The following is a 20,302-nucleotide window of genomic DNA, read 5'->3' as shown; positions in this document are numbered from 1 at the left end:
CTGCTGTGTGATCTTGGACAAGTCACTTCACTTCTCTGGGCCTCAGCTGCCTCATCTGTAAAATGGGGGCTAAGACTGTGAGATCCATATGGGATAGGGACTCTGTCCAAACAGAGTAGCATGTATCTACCCCAGTGCTTAGTACACTGCCTAGTAAGCACTTAACAAATATCATAAACAACAACAACAATTGTATTTACTGAGCACTTACTGTGTGCAGAACCACTTGGGAGAGTACAATACAACACACTTATATACAATATAAAACACTGTTTTATCCATAGAACACTGCACTATGCACTTGGGAGAGTACAATATAACACACTTATATACAATATAAAACACTGTTTTATCCATAGAACACTGTACTATGCACTTGGGAGAGTACAATATAACATATATGTATATATATATATATATATATATGTAAATGTGCATTTATATATACACATTTCCTGCCCACAACAATACCACTAATGACAATGGACCAGTAGTCCAAGGTGGGGTAGGGCTGCTCAGACTTTTGGTGAGGGGAAATTCCAGTTCGATAGAATAGAGTTGGTCCTTTTAAAGGGAAATGCCACAGCACCTCTCCGACTCGCTCATTCTGCCTTTTCCCTTACAGCTTGGCCAAACCACACTTCCTTTCGACCACCTCTCCCTTAAAAACCCTCTCCATGTGTCGGCTCCTCAATCAATCAATCAATCAATCAATCAATTGTATTTATTGAGTGCTTACTGTGTGCAGAGCACTGTACTAAGCGCTTGGGAAGTACAAGTTGGCAACATATAGAGACAGTCCCTACCCAACAGTGGGCTCACAGTCTAGAAGGGGGAGACAGAGAACAAAACAAAACATTTTATTTTTTGTATATATGTGTATATATTTAAATGTATTTATATATTTATATTTATTTTGATTACTCTGCTAACAGTAATAACTATGATACTTAAGTTCTTACTATGTGCCAAGCACTGTACAGAACACTCAGGTAGATACGAGTTAATCAGGTCAGGCACCTCCCTTTGTCCCCCCACGGGGGTTCATAGGGATCATGTCCACTTGTTCCAGTCTACTCTCCCAAGCACTAAGACCAGTGCTCTGCACCTCAATCAATACCTCTGATTGATTGATTGACTGTCTTAACTCAGTCTCCCTCCACCCTGAGCTGCTACGACTATGGGAGGAAGTAACTTCCTGCAGGCAGACGCGCCCACCTTCCGGCTCCTGGGGAATACTGTGACCTCCAGCACTTAGTACAGTGCCTGGCACAAAATCAACACTTCAATACAGCAACAGAAAAAAGAAACTCCCCTGAACTCTGGGTTGGCCACTAACGACCCTGAAAACTCACTCCCACAAGCGACCCAGGCCTCTGGAATGTGCCGACGGGGATAGCTCATGCCCGGACCACCTTGCCTAAAGCGAAAGGGAGAGAGAGCGTAGGAATCACCCAGCGCGGTGGCTCAGTGTAGACAGTCGAGCCCTGGATGGGTACTCACGAGCAAAATATTGCCACGGCAAGTAGGTCCTTCCAAAGTCGGTGGATCTTTCCAGCACCCAGAGGTCGGGGCGAGGAGAGTTGGCAAATTTGATGAGGACGTAGGCCACGTGGAAGAGCTGGTGAAGAAAGATAAGTACTGTGAGCGCACACAGCCAAGACACCAATAAAGGTATGGAACTTCCCGGGGGACTTAATATCATCCCCATCCCCATAGCATATGTAGATATTTGTAATTTACTTATCTATTTATTTATACTAATGTCTATTTCCCCCTCTGGGCTGTGAACTCGTTGTGGGCACGAATGTGTCTGTTTGTTGTTGGAGTGTAATAATAATGATGATATTTGTTAAGCGCTTAGTATGTGCAAAGCACCGTTCTAAGCGCTGGGGAGGTTACAAGGTGATCAGGTCGTCCCATGGGGGGCTCACGGTTTTAATCCCCATTTTATAGATGAGGTCACTGAGGCCCAGAGAAGTGAAGTGACTTGCCCAAAGTCACCCAGCTGACAGTTGGCGGAGCCGGGATTTGAACCCAGGACCTCTGACTCCAAAGCCCGGGCTCTTTCCACTGAGCCACGCTGCTTCTACGACTCTCTTGTACTCTCCCAAGAGCTTAGTACAGTGCTTTGCATACAGTGGCTGCTCAATAAAGTCAATGAATGAATGACAGGCACCGTATCTAATTCCCACCAACATAGTCTCTCTAGGTGGTCAGTTCAGTGCTCTGTACGTAGTAATTACCATCATCACTACTACGACTACTATCACTACTAGAAGGCCAACTGGAAACCCATACAAATCTGAGGTTAGGTCTTCTTGCCTCATTCATTCATTCATTCAATCGTATTTATTGAGCACTTACTGTGTGCAGAGCACTGTACTAAGCGCTTGGGAAGTACAAGTTGGCAACATATAGAGACGGTCCCCACCAAAGAGCGGGCTCACAGTCTCATTGCTCTTTGCGGCCTGGCTTCCGCTCCCAACCCTCGCCCCAATCAATCAATCAATCGTATTTATTGAGCGCTTTCTGTGTGCAGAGCACTGTACTAAGCGCTTGGGGAGTACAAGTTGGGAACATATAGAGACGGTCCCTACACAACAGTGGGCTCACAGTCTAGAAGGTTCCCCATCAGTCAATCAATCAATCGTATTTATTGAGCGCTTACATTGTGCAGAGCACTGTACTAAGCGCTTGGGAAGTACAAGTTGGCAACATATTGTTGGTCCTCGCCACCGCTGACCCCACATTAATATAGTGCACACAGTAAGCACTCAATAAATACCACTGATTGATGGTAGAGAGTACTGTACCTACTGAACACTCCACAATTCTATTACTACTATAATTACTATTACTACTCCTACAAAAAGAAAGCACTTAAAAGCCGGCAGAAGGGAGAATAAGCAATTTAAAGATACAGTCTCCAACACTGCAACAGAGGAGTGAGCAGCGTGGAGGCCCTTACAGCACCCAGACCAGCCTGGCAGCCAGTATTCGGAAGAGGGACTGGTGACCTCGAGGAAAGGTTTCGCAAAACTCTCTTATTTTACAGGTGAGAAGGCAGGCCCGAGAAGCTGAGTCGTCCGAGGTCAGACGGCAGACGGGAGGGAAGTGGCTGGGAGAGATGGAGGGAGATGTATATATGTATATATGTTTGTACATATTTATTACTCTATTTATTTATTTTACTTGTACATATCTACTCTATTTATTTTATTTTGTTAGTATGTTTGGTTTTGTTCTCTGTCTCCCCCTTTTAGACTGTGAGCCCACTGTTGGGTAGGGACTGTCTCTATATGTTGCCAATTTGTACTTCCCAAGCGCTCAGTACAGTGCTCTGCACATAGTAAGCGCTCAATAAATACGATTGATGATGATGATGATGAGAAAGCGAGCTGTGTGGTCTCCCAGCTCGGTGGTCCTCTGCCAGCAGCGGCCGGCCAAGGGGGAGGCCCAATCCCAGAAGAGACCCATTCCCGGGGAGGCCCAGCCTCGGGAGAGCAGCATCCCCAGGGGAGGCCCGTTCCCAGGAGTGCCCCCCACTACTCCAGGAAAGGGCAAGCCCCAGGAGCCAGGGAGATACCCAGTTTCAGGGAGGCCTGACCCCAGAAGCGGCACTTTCAGGAGAGGCCCAGCCCGGGAGTGTGCCCTTTCCCAAAAGGAGAGGTCCAGCTCTGTGAGAGGACCAGCCCCTTCTGGGGTGGGAGGGATGGAAGAGGCACATCCCGGGAAGCACTGCCCCCGACTCTCGCCATCCCGGGAGATGCCCAACCTCAGGCCCAGCCCCAGTAGTGGCACCCCAAGGAGAGGCCCAGCCTCGCGAGTGGTCCCTCCAGGAGAGACCCCAGCCCCAGGAGCTCAGGAGAAGCCCAGCCCCGGGAGTCCAAGAGAGACCCCAGCCCCCGGAGCTCAGGAGAAGCCCAGCCCTGTGGGAGGCCCAACCCCGGGAGTCCAGGAGAGGCACAGCCTGGAAGTGGTCCCCTGGAGAAGAAGCCCAAACCCGTGAAAGGCCCAGCCTCAGGAGCGGCCCAGCCTTGCTCTGGGAGGCCCAGTGTTTGCAGATGTGTGGGCATGCCAGTGGAGGGGTGCAGTTCTGCCTGCTTGATTGGAAACATGAGGACACGGCACGAGTTTCTAATAATCAACCAGTATCTTGGCTGCGTTAATAGAATGGAAACTAACTGGACTCTGAAATCATCGACGTGGCATCCGTCGTGAACGTCAGGAGCTTTGGGCTTCGGAACTGGGAGGCTGGCAAGGACCGGGGAAGGCAAGCAGAGACTGAGATCTGGAGAATCTCAACCATTCTGGCTCAGCCGGTTGTCCATCCGGTCCAGGGCTCTGTCCCAACAACTACAGACGGAATCTGAAAGGCCAACTCCATCATAACCCCACTGCCCCTATCTCCCTACTGTCTTTCTTTGCGGACGGACAGAGGGGTACTCCACTCTCCCACTGACTCAGTGGTCCTATCGCAACAGCAGAGCTCCTGGGGATGGGTGGAAGGAGATGGGCCATGCCGGCAGCCCAGCCTGGTGGATAGAGCAAGGGCCTCGGAGTCAAAGCACCTGGGTTCTAATCCCGGCTCCGCCACTTGCCTGCTATTCATTCAATCGTATTTATTGAGCGCTTACTGCGTGCAGAGCACTGCTATGTGACCTTGGGCAAGTCATTTCACTTCTCTGTGCCTCAATTACCTCATCTGCAAAATGGGGATTAGACTGTGAGCCCCACATGAGACGGGGACTGAATCCAACGTGATAAGCTTGTGTTTACTGAAGGGTTTAGGATTATTCATTCAATCATATTTATTGAGCGCTTACTGTGTGCAGAGCACCATTCTAAGTGCTTGGGAAGTACAAGTTGGCAACATGGAGAGGCGGTCCTTACCCAACAGCGGACTCAAGGTCTAGAAGGGGGAGACGGACAACGAAACCAAACGTATTAACAAAATAAAAGAAATAGAATAGTAAGTATGTACAAGTAAAATAAATAGAGTAATAAATCTGTACAAACATATATACAGGTGCTGTGGGGAGGGGATGGAGGTAGGGCGGGGGGGTGGGAAAGGGGAGAGGAAGGAGGGGGCTCAGTTTGGGAAGGCCTCCTGGAGGAGGTGAGCTCTCAGTAGGGCTCTGAAGGGAGGAAGAAAGCTAGCTTGGCGGATGTGCGGAGGGAGGGCATTCCGGGCCGGGGGAGGACGTGGGCCAGGGGTCGACGGCGGGACAGGCGGGAACGAGGCACAGTGAGGAGATAAGGCTTAGCACATAGTAATAAATAACAATAATAATTATTATGGCATTTATTAAGCGCTTAACTATGAGCCAGGCACTGTAAGCACTTAAATACCACAATTATTATTATTATTATTACTTCACTTCTCTGTGACTCATTACCTCATCTGGGATTAAGATTGTGAGACAGAAACTGTGTCCAACCTGATTATTTTGGATCTACCCCAGTGCTTAGTACAATGCCTGGCACAAAGAAGGCACTTTAACAAATACCATAAAAATAAGCAAATTCTTTAAAAAAAAAAAAAAAGATCCACGGTGACCAAGAGCCCCTGAAGCACAAATTCCCGCTCTGGGACTGGCAGACAGGCTAGCAAGGGGCTTATGGGGAGGGTCTATCCCTGCTGGAAGGAAGGGGAAGGAGAGGGGGAAGAAGAAGTCCCCTCCACCTCAGGGACAGTGGTTAATTAGCCGCTCGGCAGGCAACTCCAGGCCCTCCTCTTCTGCTCTAGGGACTGTCTTTCAGCCACCTCCTCTCCACGAGGGAGCCTCCCTACAGCCCCAGGGTCCTGGATCTGTCAGCCCCACACAGCCCCAAACCCCTTATGTGAAAGAGGTGGTGGACGGGTCCTAACTTGGTGAGTTCCCACCCCCCTGCCCCTCCCCAGGGTAGGGATGAGGGGTTTTGAGTCACCCTCCCTCCCGGGGCGTGCGCCGGGCCAGAGAGGACAAGAGGGATTTCGGGGCTCCAGCTGCCCGTGCAGGGCCCTGGTTTGTCCGGGTCCGGAGGGGGGCCGGAAGCCCAGGGAAGGACCAGACGGACAGAAGGACACGCATACATATTCAGTCTCATTTTCTCTCTTTTTTCTCTCTCTCTCTTTTTCTTTTTCCTCCCGGGGAGGACCATGCTGGGAGCCACCAGGGCCCCGAGGCCTCTCCTCCCGTCCACCCACCCTGCAGGCTGCAGTTGTGCTGAGCCGGAAGCAGAGATGCTTCCTGGAGGATGGAGTTCGGGGCCCCCAGCCTGCAGTGCTCACCGCCTGGTGATCCAGGCCTATGGTGCTCGCTGCTCCGCTGCAACCAAAGGGCAGACATCCTGCCGGCGGCCGGGCCGCCCTCTCAGTGCCAGTGAGTGTGATCGAACACCACTGAGGCTGACGCTGAGGAGGTGGTCAGGTCAGGGGGCCGTGCCATTCAGTTCAATACCGGCCAGTCCAATTTTCAGCTGCTCTACCCCATCTGTCAGGGACTCTCACTGTCCTCACTCGCTAACCTTCTCGCTGGGCCTCGATCTTGCCTATCTCATCGCCGACCCCTAGCCCAGGTCCCGCCTCTGGCCTGAAACGCCTTCCCTCCTGAAATTCGACAGACAATTAATTACTCTCCCCAACTTCCAAGTCTTATTGAGGGCGCATCTCCTCCAAGGGACCCTCTCAGACTAAGCACTTCCTTTCCTCTTCTCCCAATCCCTTCTGCATCACCCTGACTTGCTCCCTTTGTTCTCCCCGCCTCCCAGCCCCACAGCACTTATGTCCACATCTGTCATTTATTTATTTAGACAGACATTAATATAAATAAATTGCTACAGATGTGTACATAAGTTCTGTGGGGATTTTCTACGTGGCTATCGGCGTATTAATGATCACTACTTAAAACATTTATAAATTTCCATGATACTCTCAAGGATGCAGGCAATTTTCCCTCCGCTTAATTCTTTATTTGCACTTACCATCAATCTCAGAACTTATGAGTTTGAATTAAAAAAAAACCCAACCCACTAGAAACCATTTTAAAAGACGACCTCCTTCTTCTTCTCATACATTTAATGGAATAAAGTATACGTTCATTTGAGAAACTCAGACGACAGGACAATATTCTATGGGCAGGACAAAGTATAAAACTTTAAATCCAATGCTTTCTCTATGTTAATAATTTATAATAATTATTATTATGATATTTGTTAAGCGCTATGTGCCTGGAACTGTACTAAGCACCGGGGTTGGGGACAGTCCCTGTCCCACGTAGGGCTCACCGTCTCGAGCCCCATTTTACAGATGAGGTAACTGAGGCACTGAGAAGTAAAATGACTTGCCCAAGGTCACAGAGAAGACAAGTGGTGAAGTCAGGATTAGAACCCAGGTCCTCTCCAGGCCCGGGCTCTATCCACCAGGCCAGGCTGCTTATCTATCCTGCTTTAGGCATCTGTTGTCAACCTCCTCTCCCACCTCACCTTAGATTGAGGGCTCCTTGTGGGCCGGGAGCCGTATCTACATCTCACCTGTGTACTGCTTGGCGAGCGCTCAGTACAGCACTTGGTGCACAGTAGGAGCTTAACCAATATTATTCCTACTACTCCACATGGACAGCAATGCGCCTTCGACGAAAGCCAGGCTGGGTCGCCCCGTGGAGAGATTTGACGGCGGGAGAGACAAGTCAATACTTTTCCAGCTCAGCCTAAGGACGAAGCAGGGTCGGGTTCATTTTCATTCCAAGACGGCATTCTTGACTTGGGCGTCTCTCAGTCTGGCATGGGAGGCCCCTGGAGGTATGCCAGCGAAGAACGCACCCGGCCATCTCCCCCGCTGCCTCGGAATCCCTGTACGCTTGCCTGGCATGCTAATCTCCAGCCCTGCCTCGACTAAGGGCACGGTGGAGGCAGAGGGCACGGAGAATGGCACAGAGGTGAGGCTTCCTGCACCGGAAGAGGAGGCTATCAGGCTCCAAGTTCAAGCCGCCCCCTCCATCCGCTGGCCTGGGTGAAGCCAACTTAGTGGTTTAAGAAGCCGCAGGAATGGTGGCGACAAGTAACAATGGCGGGGAGAAGGAGCCAGGCAGAGAGAGAGGTTCTCAAATCATCACCTTCCCTTCAGCTTTTCAACTCCCTTCCCAGCCTCGTCTCGAGACAAGGCCCTCAAAATCTTCCCATTCCTGGAGACCTGAGCCTCCAAAACCATCCCTTCTCACCCTTTTAATCCACTTGTGCTAACTTTTCTTCCCCCCACACACACCCCAACCACCATCTTCAACCGCTCTCTCTCTCTCTCTCTCTCTCTCTCATACCTCCTTTCCCTATTCTAAAAGACCGTTCCCTGGACCACTACACCCTCCAGCTATGGCTCCATCTTCCTCCTCCCCTTCAAACCCAACCTCCTCCAGTGGTGGAGTACACCTGCTGTCTCTATCCTCTCCTCTAACTCCCTTCTTCATGACCCTTTCAGTCTGGTTTCCACCCTCTTCACTCCACCGAGATCATTCTCTCCAAGGTCACTCTTTCTTGCTGACTCTGACTACTCTGTCCTAATTCATTCATTCATTCAATCGTATTTATTGAGCGCTTACTGTGTGCAGAGAAGGGGGGATAGGGAGAAGAGAGGAAAAGGAGAAGGGGGATATCTCACATGGGGCCACAGTCAAATAGGAGAATAGGTACTGAATCCCCGATCTGCAGTTGAGGCAACTGAGGCATAGAGAAGTTAAGTGACTTGCCTAAGGACACACAGCAGGCCAGAGGTAGAGCTAAGATTACAGCCCAGGTCCTCTGGCTCTCAGACCTGCATTTTATTCACTAAGTCAGGCTTGTGATAACCCGGAGGCTAAGTCCCATGTCTAGAGATCATCTGTGTGTTGCTTTCTCAGCACTTATGCAGAATCGTGCACAGTGTAACCACTACATAGTTACTCTACTACTGCTACCAGTCAGTCGATTGTATTTACTGAGCACTTACTGTGTGAAGAGCACTGTACTAAGTGCTTGTGAGAGAACAACATAATGTAACAGACATTTCCTGCCCACAAAAAGCTTACAATCTAAAGAGGGAGATAGACATTAATATTAATATAACTAAATAAATTACGGATATGTACATAAGTGCTGTGGGACTGGGAGAGGGGATGAAGAAAGGGAGCAAGTCAGGGTGACGCAGAAGGGAGTGGGAGTAGAGGAAAGGAGGACTCAGCCTCTTGGAGGAGGTGTTACTTCACTAAAGCTTTGAAGGTGGGGAGAGTCATTGTCACACATGAAGAGGGAGGGCGTTCCAGGCCAGGGGCAGGACGTGGGCGAGAGGCTGGCAGTGAGACAGACGAGATCAAGGTACAGTGAGAAAGTTGGCATTAGAGGAGCGAAGGGTAGGGCTGGGTTTTAGTAGGAGAGTAGCGAGGTGAGGTAGGAGGGGGCAAGGGGATTGAGTGCTTTGAAGCCGATGGTACGAAGTTCGTGTTTGATGTGGAGGTGGAACCACGGCCTGAACATTTCTGTAGAAAAATGATGCAAGCAGCAGAGTGAAGCATGGACTGGAGTGGGGAGAGACAGGAGGCAAGGAGGCTGATACAGTAATCAAGGCGGGATGGGATAACTACTACTACTGCTGCCCAGCGAGAACCCTGCTGCCCAGTGAACTGCCCTCTCCCCAGCTGGTGCCAAGCCCGGGCAGGCTGCAGACCCCAGTGACCCAGCTTGGACAAGGGGGCCCCCTCATCCGCGGAGACCGATCATCCGCAGGCACACCGCCCCTTGGCTCACCAGGCCCAGGTCCAACGTGACGTTGACTTCATTGTAGTGGGACCCCGCAGACAGCGGGGGACTCTGCCACCAGCGCTCCGTCCCGTCCACTGCGTGGGAGGCCGGGTGGGCCTTATCGGGGTCCTGGGCGTCGCAGTAGTCGCAGGACTGCCCCTGTGGGAGAGAAAGCGGGGCTCTGTGGGTGGGCATGGCTTCAGGAGGGGGCCGCGGGCGGGAGCCTTGGAGGGCGGGAACGTTGGTGGGGGGGGAAGCCATGGGGGGTGGGAGACTCTGTGGGGGGAATTTTAATCAGAGGGGAGCCTCGATGGGCGGGAGTTCCCTTAGGGAGCCGGGCCGACCCTGGGGACCTCAGAATCGAAGTTGACTGCTGCCCTTGGAGCCGCGTGGCCTGGGATTTTCTCCCCCAACCCATCGTCTTAGCACTCCTGTGCCCACCTTGTACACAAGTCCCTACCACCACCCCCAAACCACCAGGAGAAGAGTTGCGTAGTGGAAATAGCACAGTCCTGGGAGTCAGATGACCTGGGATCTAATCGTGGGACAGTACAATACAGTAGAGTCGGGAGATGAGATCTCCACCCACAAGGAGCTTACAGCCTAGAGGGATAGTTGCGCCAGTGAAAGAAACTGAGAAGGATTGGCCAAAGAGGTAGGAGGAGAAGCAGGAGACGAGGGCGTCAGTAAAACTAAGGTTAGATAGGGTTTCCAGGAGAAGAAAGCGGTCCACAGTGTCAGAGGCAGGCGGAGGGTCAAGGGGGATTAGATCAGAGTAGAGGCCTTAAGATTTGGAAAGAAGAAACCCACTGATGACCTTGGAAGGACCACCAACAGTGGTGCGAAGGGGTCCGAAACTAGATTACAGAGGGGGAAGTAAAGAGATGAAGGAGACCAAGTGGAGCCAGTGAGTGTATATGACCTGCTGGAGAAGTTTGGCAGGAATGGGAAGAAGGAGATGGAACGACAAACAGCTGGACGCTGCAGTAGTTTCCAGAGAAGGATTTTTTTAGGGCAGGAGAGACATGGATAAGTTCAGAGGCAAAGGAGAAGGAGACATCAGAGTGAGCAGTTGAAGATGGTGGTCATGGTGGGAAGGAGAGAAAATGAGGAGAGCTAAGGTTGGAGGCACAGGCAGAGAGGGTAGATTTGGAAAGGAGGACAGGAATCTCTTGAAAGACGGCTGAGAAGGATGTCAGTCAGTCAATCATGTTTATGGAGCGCTTACTATGTACAGAGCACTGTATAAAGCGCCTGGGAGAGGACAATATAACAATAAACAGACACAGTTCCTGCCCACCATGAGCTTATAGTGTAGAGGGGGAGACAGACATTAATATAAATTACAGATATGAACGCAAGTGCTGTGGGGCTGGGAGAGGGGGAATGATTACAGGGAGCAAGGCAGGGAGACACAGAAGGGAGTGGGACGAAGAGGAAAGAAGGCTTAGTCAAGGAAAGCCTCTTGGAGGAGATGTGCTTTCAATAAGGCTTTGAAGCCGGGGAGAGTCACTGTCTGTCGGATATGAAGAGGGAGGGCATTCCAGGCAAGGGGTTGGCGGTGAGAGAGACGAGATCGAGATAGAGTGAGAAGGTTGGCATTAGAGACTGAAGTGTGCGGGCTGTGTTGTAGTAAGAGAGTAGAGAGGTGAGGTAGGAGGGGGAGAAGGGATTGACTGCTCTAAAGCCACCACTGAGCAGTTTCTATTTGAAACTTCTGTTTGAAAAGGATGAGGGAGTGGATGTGAAGTGGGGACGGTCTTGGGAAGCTCACACCAGATAGAGAGAGAGAGAGAGAGTTGGCGAAAACTTCAGGGGATGGGGGAGGAGAGCACATTGGGAATTTCAGGAAGGAGGTTAAAGGTCCGCAAGTATTTGGTGTGGGCGATGGGCACGGGAGTCTCTGAGGGAGGAGAGGGAGTGGATCCTGAGAGGAAGAGAGAGGAGAATTATAAAACGCGAGGATAATCTGAAGTAGTCCAAGTTGGCCCGGTGCCCGGATTTCTGCCAAAAGTGTCGCGTGGTGTAAGGACGTAGCTGGAGGGTCATCTACAGGAGGTAAATGGACATTGCCAACCCCAGGTTAACTTTTAAGGACCATTCAGGCAGGCCTCACGCTACGATACCATTGCTTCCTAAAAAGCATCAAGTCAAAATGAGGTGGATAATCATAATAACAATGGCATTTATTAAGCGCTTACTATGTGCAGAGCACTGTTCTATGTGCTGGGGAGGTTACAACGTGATCAGGTTGTCCCTCAGGGGGCTCACAGTCTTAATCCCCATTTTACAGATGAGGTAACTGAGGCACAGGGAAGTTAAGTGACTCGCCCAAGAATCAGATCCACTGATATACAATCGCATTTATTGAGCGCTATGTGCAAAGCACTGTACTAGCACTTGGGAGACCACAATATATCAGAATTAGCAGACTCGTTCCCTGCCCACAGACAGCTTACGGTCTAGAGGGAGAGACTGGTTCCTGATCCGTGAGGGGCTACCCTAGTCTTACCACAGTTACCCAGAATCGTACCCGCAATCTTAGATGACTAATTGAGCTATACTAATGTATTTCTACTGAGTCAGAGAGGTTCACAAAAGGATAGCCAACTTTTACTCCATTGGAAACAGAAGGAATGTGTTGACTCTCCCTAGTGACTCCCCCTAGTAATCAAGTAACCTCCCCTCCCACCCCCTGGACTTTCCCACTCCACCCTCCCAACCTCTTTAAACTTTCCCTTCCTTTCCCGGATTTTAAACGGTTCCTCTGTTTCCCAGAGGCTCCCGCTTGGTCCCTCCTTCATTCATCCATTCAACTGCATTTATTGAGCGCTGACTGTGCGCAGAGCACTGTACTAAGCGCTTGGAAAGTACGATTCAGCAACAAATAGAGACAATCCTGACCCAACAACGGGCTCACAGTCTAGAAGCGGGGAGACAGACAACAAAACAAGTAGACAGGCATCAATAGCATCAAAATAAATAGAATTATATTTGTGTACAAATATGCACAAGTGCTGTGGGGAGGGATGTAGAGCAGAGGGAGGGAGTGGAGGAGGAGCAGAGGATAAAGGGGGCTCAGTCTGGGAAGGCCTCCTGGAGGTGGTGAGCTTTCAGTAGGGCTTTGAAGGGGGGAAGTGTGCTAGTTTGGCTGATGTGAGGAGGGAGGGCATTCCAGGCCAGAGGTAGGACGTGGGCCGGGGGTCGACGGAGGGACAGGAGAGAACGAGGCACGGTGAGAAGATTAGCACCAGAGGAACGGAGTATGTGGGCTGGGCTGGAGAAGGAGAGAAGGGAGGTGAGGTAGGAGGGGGCGAGGGGATGGAGAGCTTTAAAGCCCACAGAGAGGAGTTTTTGCTTCATACAAAGGTTGATAGGCAACCACTGGAGATTTCTGAGGAGGGGGGCGGCCCAGAGCGTTTCTTGTGAGCACCTCACCTATGTGCTTTGTTTCCCAGAACTTAGGTAAGCGTTTCGCACACTGCAGAGGGGTAATAAATAGTATCTCTGCCCCAGGGAGCTCTTGCCACAGAGGAGCTAGTGTCGTGAACCTGAAACGGAGACTTGGTGAAGCTGCAACTGGGAGTCAAGTTTGAAACGGAGACTTTGTAAAGCTGCAACATTCATTCATTCAATCGTATTTATCGAGCGCTTACTGTGTGCAGAGCACTGGACTAAGTGCTTGGGAAGTACAAGTTGGCAACCTATAGAGACGCTCCCTACCCAACAACGGGCTCACATCAACATCATCATCATCATCAATCGTATTTATTGAGCACTTACTATGTGCAGAGCACTGTACTAGGCGCTTGGGAAGTACAAATTGGCAACATATAGAGACAGTCCCTACCCAACAGTGGGCTCACAGTCTAGAAGGGGGAGACAGACGACAAAACATAACATGTGGACAGGTGTCAAGTCATCAGAGTAAATAGAAATAAAGCTAGATGCACATCATTAACAAAATAAATAGACTAGTAAATATGTACAAGTAAAGTAGAGTAATAAATCTGTACAAACATATATACAGGTGCTGTGGGGAGGGGAAGGAGGTAGGGTGTGGGGGGATGGGGAGGAGGAGGGGAAAAAGGGGGCTCAGTCCGGGAAGGCCTCCCTTCAACTGGGTGGTAAAGTTTGAAATTTTCAAAGTGTTTTTTCTCTTTACTCAGGCGATATCTTAAACTAAGCTAGAGTCAATATGCTGTTCAACCAAGATTTTGTATTGCGCTCCATGACTCCAGTCAGGAATGATAGCGATGGGCCATCTTTCCCTGGACAGGAGCTCCTCCAGGAAGATTCTGGGCCGATGAGTGGCTTAGATTCAGCCAAGGACCTCCTGCTAACCCCAGTCCGGCCTAGTCCCGGGTGGACTACAGCTCCCAGGGAGAAGGGATAAATGAGGAAGCAATCCCCAAGAGATGGACTTTGGGATCTGTGGATCGCTTTAGCTGCGGAATGTTCTCAGCGGGCTCGATGGTGAGATAAGAGCTTCCATTTCATCCCTTAGAAATCAAAACCCTGTACTCTATTTATTTATTTATTTTACTTGTACATATCTATTCTATTTATTTGATTTTGTTAATATGTTTGGTTTTGTTCTCTGTCTCCCCCTTCTAGACTGTGAGCCCATTGTTGGGTAGGGACCGTCTTTATATGTTGCCAACTTGTACTTCCCAAGCGCTTAGTACAGTGCTCTGCACACAGTAAACACTCAATAAATACGATTGATTGATATGTTTGTACATATTTATCACTCTATTTTATTTGTACATATTTATTCTATTTATTTTATTTTGTTAATATGTTTTGTTCTCCGTCTCCCCCGTCTAGACTGTGAGCCCGCTGTTGGGTAGGGACCGTCTCTATATGTTGCCAACTTGCACTTCCCAAGCGCTTAGTACAGTGCTCTGCACACAGTAAGCGCTCAATAAATACGATTGAATGAATGAATGAATGAAAAACCCAAAGATACATATTTGAAGAAGCTCAACTGGAAGTTTGGCCATTTGGGAGTCTCGTCTGAGGAGAATTTCATTTTTTCCCTTCTCTGAAGTGTACTTGAACTTGGATGGAGTGCACGATAACCAGTATGCACAGGGCAGGAATATCACATTTTCCTTGATTGGAACTCTCTGGCCCGAAAATAAAAATTAACCCCGAGGGTGCCAAAAACATCAGCCGGCACACCGCAGCGTGAGCGAGGTGGGACAATCTGAGGATTCAGTAAATCAGGAGAAAGGTGGGGCAGAATGCAGGGAAGACACGTCACCTCCCCTTCGGGGTTTAGGGGCAAGTTGCTTGAAAGCAAGGGGACAGACAGCGTGGGCTCTAGAAAATCATTTTCATCTGAGAATTGGGCGGCGGCAAAGAGCCTGCAAGGTAACGTGGTAAATATTCCCGCTTTCAAAGACGGACTGATGGTACATCTCCTTCAGGAGGCCTTCCCTGACTGAGCCCTCCTTTCCCCTTCTCCCACTCCCTTGTGCATCGCCCTGACTTGCTCCCTTGATTCATTCCGATAACTTCACACCTGTCCACATGTTTTGTTTTGTTGTCTGTCTCCCCCTTCTAGACTGTGAGCCTGTTGTTGGGTAGGGACCTCTATATGTTGCCAACTTGTACTTCCCAAGCGCTTAGTCCAGTGCTCTGCACACAGTAAGCGCTCAATAAATACGATTGAATGAATGAACGAATCCTCCCTCCCCCCAGCTCAGCACATATCTGTAATTTATTTATACTAATGTCTGACTGTATGCTCTTTGTGGGCAGGGAAAGTGTCTGTTTATTGTTACATTGTCCTCTCCCAGGTGCTTAGTTAAGGAGACTCCAGAGAACTTGGAAGAGGTCTTGCTGGGGCTGGAGAAGGAGGAAGGAAGAGGGAACCTGGGGAAGGAACAGGGAGAAGGAACCTGGGGGCTCTTTGGCCTGAGTTAACATCCCACCTCCTCATAAACCCTGAATCGCCAGCTCCATTTCTGATGGCTCTGAGAGCTCACCTCCTCCAGGAGGCCTTCCCAGACTGAGCCCCCTCTTTCCTCTCCTCCTCCAAATCCCCCCCGCCCTTCCTCCTTCCCCTCCCCACAGCACCTGTATATACGTTTGGATAGATTTATTACTCTATTTTACTTGTACATATTTACTATTCTATTTATTTCGTTAATGATGTGCATCTAGCTTTACTTCTATTGATTCTGATGACTTGACACCGGCCCACATGTTTTGTTTTGTTGTCCGTCTCCCCCTTCTAGACTGTGAGCCCATTGTTGGGTAGGGACTGTCTCTATATGTTGCCGACTTGTACTTCCCAAGCGCTTAGTACAGTGCTCTGCACACGGTAAGCGCTCAATAAATACGATTGATGATGATGAATGAAAGAATGAATGATGGGCTGGTGGGAGGGACGGACAGCGCTCCATAAATTCGATTGACAGACTGTTGCCTACCTCGCTCATCTACTGCTCTGTGTATTTGTGTCATCGCACACCCACATGGACACCTTATCCGCACGGACACGTCACCCGCATGGACACGTTATTTGAGGGAGCATTGTTAGTCAACCCAGGGTGAGCTGTCAGCTCAGGGAACCAGATACAGACTCATTATCTGGTCAGTCCCACTGGAAACAACATTCATTCATTCAGTCGTATTTATTGAGCGCTTCCTGTTTGCAGAGCACTGTACTAAGAGCTTGGGAAGTACAAGTTTCCAACAACACGGAAGGGGCCGGCACTCAGCTTCTGAGAAAAGTCCCGAAGTGGCCATTCCAGTGTGGAAGTTGCTCTGGGGTGGCGGTTCTATCCCCACTCCCGTGGGCACCAGAAACTGCTCCCATTTTCGATCCACCCGAGGCCCTGAGTTCCCCGCTCGGTGCGCGATGGCAGCCAGAAGGGACAGGGGTCGGTGGCCCAACCAAGATGGCAGCCCCACTTCAATCTTATCCCTGCCAGCAGGATCACACCATGCCCTGCCTTGCTTTCCTCCTGATAATAATAATATAATAATAATAACGGCATTTGTTAAGCGCTTACTACGTGCCAGGCACTGTGCTAAGTGCTGGGGTAGATACAATCAAATCAGGTTGGACACGGTTCCTATCCCACATGGGGCTCGCAGGCTCAATTCCCATTTGACAGATGAGGCAACTAGATACAATCAAATCAGGTTGGGCGCAGTTCCTGTCCCACATGGGGCTCACAGGCTCAATTCCCATTTGACAGATGAGGCAACTGAGGCCCGGAGAAGTAAAGTGACTTGCCCAAGTTTACACCGCGGAGCCGGCATTAGAATCTATAACCTTCCGACTCTCGGGCCCGTGCTCTATCCATTAGGCCACGCTGCTTCTCCTCTCACTGCCTTCCAGTGAGAATTTTTGTATAAGTTTCGCCCGTGGTCCCAGTTTCCCAGAGCACCCCATTTTGATGGACAATGTCACTGGCATCTGATTCCACATCCTTCCCCCGTTTAAAGCTCAGTCCCACAGAAACTACAGGGAGAATCCTTCTCCCCTTCCCTCCTATTGCCCCATCAGAAACGGAGCTGGCGATCCAGGGTTTACGAGGAGGTGGGATGTTAATAATCATAATAATTGGCATTTGTTAAGCGCTTACTATGTGCAAAGCACTGTTCTAAGCGCTGGGGAGGATACAGGGTGATCAGGTTGTCCCACGTGGGGCTCACAGTCTTCATCCCCATTTTACAGATGAGGTAACTGAGGCCCAGAGAAGTGAAGTGACTTGCCCAAGATCACACAGCAGACATGGGGCGGAGTCGGGATTCGAACCCATGACCTCTGACTCTAAAGCCCGGGCTCTTTCCACTGAGCCACGCTGCTTCTCTGTTAACTGTTAGCTGTTAAGCCAAGGAGCCCCAGGGTTCCTGTTCCCCGTACCAGCCCCAGCAAGACCTTTTCCAACTTTTCTGGAATCTGGAGTGCCCGTAACTCTCCTTCTTCCATTCCTCTGGATGGAAACCCCAAATCTGGGCCCTGAAGCGAGCAGGATTTTTAGCAAGTTCAAAGACATTACCCTCCCAGCTCAAAGCTGCCAGGGCGGATTGGAGGCCGCCCAGCCCCCTTCATGCCTCTCCCCTTCTCCAGAGACAAGTCCACACAGCTGCTCGCCAAAGCCCACTGTTGGGTAGGGACTGTCTCTATATATTGCCAACTTGTACTTCCCAAGCGCTTAGTACAGTGCTCCGCACACAGTAAGCGCTCAATAAATACGATTGATTGGTTGAAAGTGCGGGCAACAGTCATGTCCAGCCCCCTCCCCTCGGCTCCACTTTTCTCCTGGTTCGCTCAGCCGGTCCCACCCCCCTTGTGCAGCCTGAAGCCCCCTGGTGAGGGATGAGGCCTGGGAGACGTCAGAAGCCCCTTTCCCAGAGATGTACTGCCAGGTTTTAATAACAATAATGATAATAATAATAATAATAATAATAATAATAGCCTTTATCATCATCATCAATCATATTTATTGAGCGCTTACTATGTGCAGAGCACTGTACTAAGCGCTTGGGAAGTACAAATTGGCAATATATAGAGACAGTCCCTACCCAACAGTGGGCTCACAGTCTAAAAGGGGGAGAAGCACTTAATAAGCGCTTACTATGTGCAAAGCACTGTCCTAAGCGCTGGGGAGGTTACAAGGTGATCAGGTTGCCCCACATGGGGCTCACAGTCATCATCATCATCATCATCAATCGTATTTATTGAGCGCTTACTATGTGCAGAGCACTGTACTAAGCGCTTGGGAAGTACAAATTGGCAACATATAGAGCCAGTCCCTACCCAACAGTGGGCTCACAGTCTAAAAGGGGGAGACAGAGAACAATCAATCAATCAATCAATCAATCGTATTTATTGAGCGCTTACTATGTGCAGAGCACTGTACTAAGCGCTTGGGAAGTACAAATTGGCATCACATAGAGACAGTCCCTACCCAACAGTGGGCTCACAGTCTAAAAGGGGGAGACAGAGAACAGAACCAAACATACCAACAAAATAAAATAAGTAGGATAGAAATGTACAAGTAAAATAAATAAATAAATAAATAAATAGAGTAATAAATATGTACAACCATAACCAAAGATACTAACAAAATAAAATAAATAGAATAGATATGTACAAATAAAATAAATAAATAAATAGAGTAATAAATATGTACAAACATATACACATATATACAGGTACTGTGGGGAAGGGAAGGAGGTAAAATGGGGGGGATGGAGAGGGGGACGAGGGGGAGAGTCTTAATCCCCATTTTACAGATGGGGCAACTGAGGCACAGAGAAGTTAAGTGACTTGCTCAATCACACCGCCAAGTTTTAGGGTTCCTTGGCGACAGGGAGAGGGTTGGATGCTCAAGGCTGTGGGCTCGGGCTCATCTGGAGTTGCCTCCCGGGGTGGGAAAAGTGGATTCACTGGGGCTTAAATCCGACCCCCGCTCCAGAATCTCCAGTAGTTGGGAAGGTGGAAAACAAGAGGGGATAGGGAGAAGAGAGGAAAAGGAGAAGGCGGGATAGGGAGAGGGGAGAAGGGGGGAAAGGGGGGATAGGGAGAAGAAGGGATAGGGAAGAGGGAGAGAGAGAATAGCACATTTTTGTCTACTCCATTACTTTCCTCCCACCTGAAAAATACTGAAGTGTCTGCCTTCCACTATTATAAATTCCTTTAGGACGGAGATCATGTCTACTAATTCCAAGTTGTCCTCCCCCAAGCACTCAGTATAGTGTTCTGTGCTCCGATACTTTTAAGTCAGTGAGCAGAAAGGGGGAGGGAGACGAAGGGATAAAATGGGCGAGAGGATTACTGAACACATGATTTTATTCTAGCCCGACCCCCTGCCCCTTCTGGAGCTCGCTTGGGCTGGGGCGGCTGTGCCCTCGGCCCCCACCCAGCCAATCATACTTATTGAGCACTTACTGTGTGCACAGCGCTGTACTGGGCGCTTGGGAGAGTACAATTTATCAATCAATCAATCAATCGCATTTATTGAGCGCTTACTGTGTGCAGAGCACTGTACTAAGCGCTTATCAAACAGTATAAGTATCAGCAAGTCCTAGGGGATAGAGTAGGGGCCTGGGAGTAAGAAGGACCTGGGTTCTAATCCCACTCCACCACCTGTCTGCTGGGCAACCTTGGGCAAGTCACTTCTCTGGGCCTCAGTTCCCTCGTCTGTAAAATGGGGGCTAAGACTGGGAGCCCCATGTGGGACAGGGATTGGCTTGTTTCCACCCCAGCGCTTAGCGCAGGGGCTGGCACGTAATAAGCGCTACATGAATAGCATTATTATCATTATTATTATTGTTATTAGAAGCAGAGTGGCTTAGTGGCAAGAGCCTGGGTTTGGGAGTCAGAGGTCGTGGGTTCGAATCCCGCTTCCGCCGCTTGTCAGCTGCGTGACTTTGGGCAAGCCACTTCACTTCTCTGGGCCTCAGTTCTCTCATCTGTCAAATGGGGATGAAGACTGGGAGCCCTACATGGGACAACCTGATCACCTTGTGTGTACTCCAGCTTGGCACATAGTAAGTGCTCAATAAATGCGACTGAATG

General features: G+C 49.7%; 1 protein-coding gene across 1 annotated transcript in view; it reads right to left on the bottom strand.

Moving 5' to 3' along the window:
• Positions 1 to 17,830, bottom strand: part of LAMA3 (laminin subunit alpha 3) — a 203,758-nt gene extending 185,928 nt beyond the window's left edge. The window contains exons 1-6 of the mRNA XM_038766444.1: positions 17,778 to 17,830; positions 15,023 to 15,125; positions 14,812 to 14,885; positions 13,281 to 13,332; positions 9,760 to 10,029; positions 1,504 to 1,621 (exon numbers count right to left, since the gene is read on the bottom strand). Of these exons, the coding sequence (XP_038622372.1) occupies positions 1,504 to 1,621; positions 9,760 to 10,029; positions 13,281 to 13,332; positions 14,812 to 14,885; positions 15,023 to 15,125; positions 17,778 to 17,830 (670 nt within the window). The remainder of the gene's footprint in view (positions 1 to 1,503; positions 1,622 to 9,759; positions 10,030 to 13,280; positions 13,333 to 14,811; positions 14,886 to 15,022; positions 15,126 to 17,777) is intronic.
• Between the last annotated feature and the right edge of the window lie 2,472 nt (positions 17,831 to 20,302).

The sequence above is a fragment of the Tachyglossus aculeatus genome, chromosome 25 (genome assembly GCF_015852505.1).
Source record: "Tachyglossus aculeatus isolate mTacAcu1 chromosome 25, mTacAcu1.pri, whole genome shotgun sequence".
Lineage (NCBI taxonomy): Eukaryota > Metazoa > Chordata > Mammalia > Monotremata > Tachyglossidae > Tachyglossus > Tachyglossus aculeatus.
Note: the sequence above shows the minus strand (reverse complement) of the source record. Positions and strands in the feature narration are given on the sequence as shown.